General features: G+C 37.7%; 1 protein-coding gene across 13 annotated transcripts in view; it reads left to right on the top strand.

Moving 5' to 3' along the window:
- Positions 1 to 6,000, top strand: part of LOC123015345 (potassium voltage-gated channel protein Shaker) — a 126,827-nt gene that overhangs the window by 99,901 nt on the left and 20,926 nt on the right. For 6 of the 13 annotated variants that reach the window (XM_044415054.1, XM_044415056.1, XM_044415055.1 and 3 more), the window contains exon 2: positions 5,687 to 5,810. In XM_044415054.1, coding sequence (XP_044270989.1) covers positions 5,687 to 5,810 — 124 coding nt within the window. Of the gene's footprint in view, positions 1 to 4,280; positions 4,535 to 5,363; positions 5,528 to 5,591; positions 5,631 to 5,686; positions 5,811 to 6,000 lie in introns of those variants that run through there. The other 7 variants (XM_044415064.1, XM_044415063.1, XM_044415065.1 and 4 more) reach the window with 7 other exon arrangements.

Below are 6,000 nucleotides of genomic sequence, written 5' to 3'. Positions count from 1 at the left end.
CCGCCAACATTTCCCGCTTCGAATTGGTGGAGAAATGGGGGCTGACCCCTGTCCTCAAGCCGAGGCAGGACCCACGGCCCCCCGAAGGCGCCAGGTATGACTCGGCCACTCCCGCCTTCACTCCTTGCGGATGCTGTGCATCCCGCCCCAGCATCCCCCAGGTGCTCCACCTCGACGACGCTCTTCGGCTGCTCTCGCCTCATCTGCCGCATGCACCATTCCACACATTCCCCTCGCTCATTCTTAACCTTACTCCCTATCTCATCTATTTATGCACGAACTCTTCACTGTCGACTTGCTATCTTTAGCATCACCGCGATATTTTCAGTCAACGTAACCCAATTCAACGACCAAACCAAAATCAAACACTTGTCGATACAACATTTCATTCTCCACCACCTTTACAGATTGTTTATTGCAAATTTTAGGGCGACGGCCTTAAGTATTGATCGCCAACATAAGACCATCCACGTGGGGAAGGCCACGTGCACTTGTACCTTTAACTTTTGTTGACTTGAAGATGCCATTAACTTTCCCTAAATATAGAAAACTCCACCTAGTTAGAAATGGAGATTTCTTGACAGCTTTTTAATCTCGCTCCTACTCTTGTCTCTCGACACCGGAAGGTTTTCATTATCATAAAGGTCACACTGATTAAACCAATTTCACATTATTTTTACCCCAAAAAGGGAAAACGATACTCTATCAACTCGGTCTAATCAGTCATCCAAAGCTATTCCACAATAAAACAGATTTAATTTAATACAGAATTATTACCCGAATGAATCATCTTCCTTCTCCTTCAAACCAATAAAAACGAGATCCATATTAATAATAATACCTCAAAAATATGATATTAAAGATAAATAAAATGACATAAGAAAGATGCTTTTAGAACCACATACGCAGATATACACTATTTAGACGGATGTTACCAAAATAGATCCGAAATTATTTAACTTATCTAAAATTATAGTGCATGTATTAATATTATTATTGATTACTTCCTTCTGTCACTTCTACTGCGAAGGAAGAGAACCACCAAAAATCGGCCAAGTGTCTTGCACGAAACTGGTTTCAGTATAAGATTTTATTGTGTGACATATTCAAGTGAAAAATTCCGTTATCGTTGAGGCGATTATTTTTCCCGGTGCGGCACTCACCGATTGACGATTGCCGGTTCTTGTTAAAATCGCATTTTTGCAAGTCTTATCATCATCACTGTCAACAACTTTCCTGTAAAGGCATTTCCAGCGGTTCATAATTTCCCTTGCAGATTTATCTGAAACCATCGTCGATATCTCGCGAGTGTGCACTCCGAAAAGGAAATTAGTACCTTAACTTATTACAGTAATAAATAATCAAACGCTGAATTTTTGTTCTTTTATAATCCGATTAAGGATCATTGTGGCATCGACTTTTTGCTCCGTATTGTGTTACGATTCCCTCTGCAGTGACAGTACACCTTGAAGAAAGCCGAGGGAAAGTAATGGCTTCCCAAAGGTCGAGTTTGGCCGAAGATAAGACAGGTCACGGAATTGTTTCGCCGAGGAAACACTGCTTCAAGTTCAGGATTAAACAATTTCTTCAAATAATAAACTCGCTGTTTTCAAATAATCAATGGATACGGTTTAGCGTAGCAAGGTAATAAAAGCCGGTCATAACGAGTCTTTATTTTGACTCCCGACAGTCTGGCAAGAAAAGTCATGTGACAAAAGCGCCGACTCTAATTATAAGAGGACTCCAGGAGGACTCTTAACAGAAAGCCTTCTAAATTTAGCTGTGATCTTCATGGTGCAGTTTGCACCGCTTTCTGGACGATTTTCCTATGCCGGCATCTGCAAAGCGACCTACATTTCGTCCTGACGTCACTAGTTTGGGGTGGAGCGGGGAAAATTGCTGGCAGGCCAACAACACCTCTCTGACGTCACTGTTATCAACCCCCCGCAATAAAACGCATCTATCCACGCACGATTTCTTGACATGTTTTGCATAATTCCGTGATTTATAGCAATCTCGAAATGAGAGGAACACCATAATTCATAAGAAGTGACGCGCAAGGACAACTTGCGACGCGGACAGGAATCCAAGCATTCCTCGACGAAATCTGGAATTCATTACTGATGACTCTTGGTTTTTCCGGGAGTGCTCTTCAACTCCTTAAAAATGAAATGAAAATTTTATCACCGACGCTGAGAACATCATTGCGATTCGGCTAAATGTTTAACCACGTTTCAGCGAAATTATGATGCATTGTCTTAATGAATGAAAAATTATTCCTGCGCTAGGATGCAATTCTTTACGAGCTGTCCGAACTTTATCCCATTAAGAAAGTAGTTGGCGTCACTAAGTACCTCCATTATTACTAGAAGAAATGGATTTTTAAATAGCTCATCTATAAACATCTATTAGAATCATAGTAGTTCTATAATTAAATTCATGGATGTACCCTCAATTACCCACTTGCAAATTTTCAAGAAAGACAGAACCTCTTCTCTATTCGAATATTTATATCGACGACAGTAAAATTCAAGAGGTAAATGGGTTTTCAGCACCTATATCTTTATTACTGTAGACAGGTTCGATATCTTTACTTCAAACTCTCGACCATTTTGAATTTTATTGGAACTGAGAGAAAGATACACTTAATTTTTGTTTATCAACGTGAAAAATAGTTTTTAATCAAACTGTCTAACAAAAACTGTACCTACAACATTTCGCACTTGTAAAACTTAAAGTGGATTAACATCTCACTGCATTACACAGCTCAGATCTGCTGTGTTTGCATTCATTGTACGAATGTTTGAGTCTGGGTTTAATAATAACACAGGCCACATTGACTTCAATCTAGTTTGATTTTAATTGTCCCAAATATTTCGAAAGGAATTTTCACAACAAAATTTTGCCTAAGTTAAATAAACCACACTTTCATTTACTCAAGAGCTCGCTTTGTGATAAATAAATTTTTATGTTTTCAGTAAGACGATCACTCATGAAGTGAATATTTTAGATTGAAGTGTGCGTAAACATGAAAACAGTTTTGACCGTAATTCACTTCATCGTCATACTTAAATTACTACTAAAACTAATTACAAACAAAATAAACACTGTTTTGCAGACTGCGATAACCAATATTGGGAATTTTGGTGGATGCGCAGGGTAGTGGGCGATTACCCTGATATTTTTACATTTGGGTCACAGTTCTGATTGTTTTGGTTTAAAATGCTGAAAAAGTGATTAGCTTTCGAAATTGTTTTCAATCTATATTCTGAAAGTTGTAAGTGTGGGAGCATCGTAGACATTATTCGACCGCTTCACCGACTTAACTTGAGTGTGGCTCTTAAACCCACTGAGCACTTTTTGCTTCTGCAAACTCAGTAATTCTATTTTGAGCTAGTTATTTGTATGTTTGTCATAGTGGCATTTTTTCGGATAGTTTGTCACACACACAACTCGAGTAATTTCAATTAAAATTTATTTCGGGAGTAAAGAATTTGCGTCACTAAATGTTTTTTTAATAAAGCCATCTCGTGGAGAAAATCAATTAGCACCGAATATACCAATTTTAACTTCCCGGTCTGCACCGATTTAACTTTTGTAATTCTTTCATGACTGTCAAGATTGATGTAGGGAAGATGGTAAAAGTTTAAACGCGTTCCGACGTAAAAAATACCCTTAAATTATCCATTTCTGACACTGATATTGATTAAAATACACGCTATTCGGCAATTAGACGTTCTTTCGCGTTTTTCCCGAGTTTATGTAATCCCGCATCACGTTCGAGCGGTTATCAGTGTAAAAATTCGTCGGGACGCAAAATTTCTAAACAAATTTACTAGTGTTCATGTATATGCATTCGCAGGCACCCCGTTTATTTTACGGTTTGTAGTTAGTCTTTTCTAGTGGCACTTGCTGCAGATTGTTGATAGAACATGTAATAGTGAATGTAGCAGAAATTTTAAGAGCTCCTTAGATATTATCGAAAATTGCTAGCTTCCCTTCATTTTTCCAAGAGCAAAACTGACACATTTCCTCCGTTTCTACTCTAAATTTTATTTATTTTCCAAACTTGAGACGAAAGCTTTAAAAAAAGGAAAAAACCTTCCAGTTAAACTGAAAGAAATATTGTTTTGATTAGTTCATTTGCATGTTAGGTGCACTTCGTGCATTGATTGCATCGAAATGCCGCCAGCTCAAGAAGTCTTATAAAAGTAACTCTGATATCAAGGCCAAGGATATTACTGCGGCTGGCAGACCGAGTAATTCTTGCAGTAGTTACGACTTCCTCGCCGTCGATCAATTAGTCATTAGCAGCGTAAACGAGATGGAACTGTCAGTTGGTGAAATTGAGTGTTGTAGTGTTATATAGGATTTCGATTTCTCTTATGGTCGCTGTTCGACGAATGCACTTCTGGAAAGTGTCGAGATTAATTTGTTATTTAGAGAAGCACCTCTTAATGGTGAGATACCACAAGAGCGAATTGATCTCGTTGAAGAAAAGAAATAAAAGATCGAAACGCCGCTCCAGAATCGGGTGAGCCGAATAAAAATTTCACACGGAATAATGCTTTCTTATATCGGTTAATCTTGGCTTGAAACAATAAATAAATTTCGCTGACGTGGGTGATGCGGCTAGAAACTTTGTAATTAACTCGTCTATTGAAGACTTCATCACCAAGTTATTTTTAATTTGAATATATTGAAAAGATTGAGAGGTTCAAGTGGCGAAATTTAACAACTGTGATGACGTCCTTTTCACAAAGTGCGCTTCTAAATTCAAACTGAATAAACGTCAACAATTTGTACTATACATTCAACCGAAGCTTTGATTGGATACGACTTGAATTTAAGACTGCTGTGAGACATGCACCAACTGGAAACTATCAACGGGATCGATATTAGGTTAAGACTGTTTGAAAAAAGACAGCTTTATCAACAAACACAAAAATCTGAAATTAGGATAAAGTAACCATTAACATTGCAAATTTACATTTTTTCTTTGTCGTTGGTCATGGAGACGAAAATTACTGGAAGCGAATCGCAAATTCGCCCACACTATTCGCTTAATTAGTTGTTACAATTAAAGTAATTCTAATTATTATTTACGGAAATTGTTCTCGATAACAGTTTCCGCTTGGAGATATGTGACTAATTTTGTTTACTGCAAGTGCAGTTTTGTTTTGAACAATGTCCGCATCAAAAAGGTTTGATTATTTTTGTCAAAAGTAAATTTGTGGGTCGATTTAATACCAAACAACTGCAACAATACAGCATTGATTATTCATGAAGCTCGGTTTCATTATTTAAACCTAGCAATTTTTATTGTTGTTGCAATAACAATCACTAGGTCGAGTATGATAAAGAAACATGAGCCTCAATTATCACGGCAAGTTTTTGTTGGTTGTGTGTTATCAGTTCTCTCAGTATGCTAAAGAAACTTTGAACACTAGTCTCCTCCATGAGCGACAGTGATGACAAATTGTTGCGAAGTTGCTTTACATACGTTCTATCATAGTGACAAAAAACGGTAATGAAGGCAAAGTTATTTATGTAACCTCTGGTATTTGTTATCTTCTTGTATTGGTAGTCGATCAGAGTTGATGTGTTGTGGTTGCTGAAAAAGTGTTAATGTGCATGAATTTAAGAGGGGTTTGGGCACTTTTTTTGCAAACTTTTCTTGTTTTAGGTCGCTGCCCAAGCTCAGCAGCCAGGAAGAGGACGGGCACACCCCCCACTCCCAGTTCACTGGCGTAGCCCACTTTGAGCCCATCCCGCACGACCACGACTTTTGTGAAAGAGTCGTGATAAACGTAAGGATTTTTTTGAATTAAATATCCATAAGATACAAAAACTACAAAAGAGTTAACTACTTTAGTGCTAGCAATTGCTGCATGAGATATTTAGCCTTAGATTAAGTTTTTGAATTGCGAGTTACTGATGTTATTTTCAACGTAATTACTTAAATTTTTTAAGAAAAATAGCATGTAGGAAGTATATTTT

This window comes from Tribolium madens, unplaced genomic scaffold, assembly GCF_015345945.1.
Source record: "Tribolium madens isolate multiple individuals breed KSU strain unplaced genomic scaffold, Tmad_KSU_1.1 Scaffold_97;HRSCAF=244;Tcas5.2_LG3a, whole genome shotgun sequence".
NCBI lineage: Eukaryota > Metazoa > Arthropoda > Insecta > Coleoptera > Tenebrionidae > Tribolium > Tribolium madens.
The sequence above is the reverse complement of the archived record's forward strand: the minus strand, read 5'-3'. Positions and strand labels throughout refer to the sequence as shown.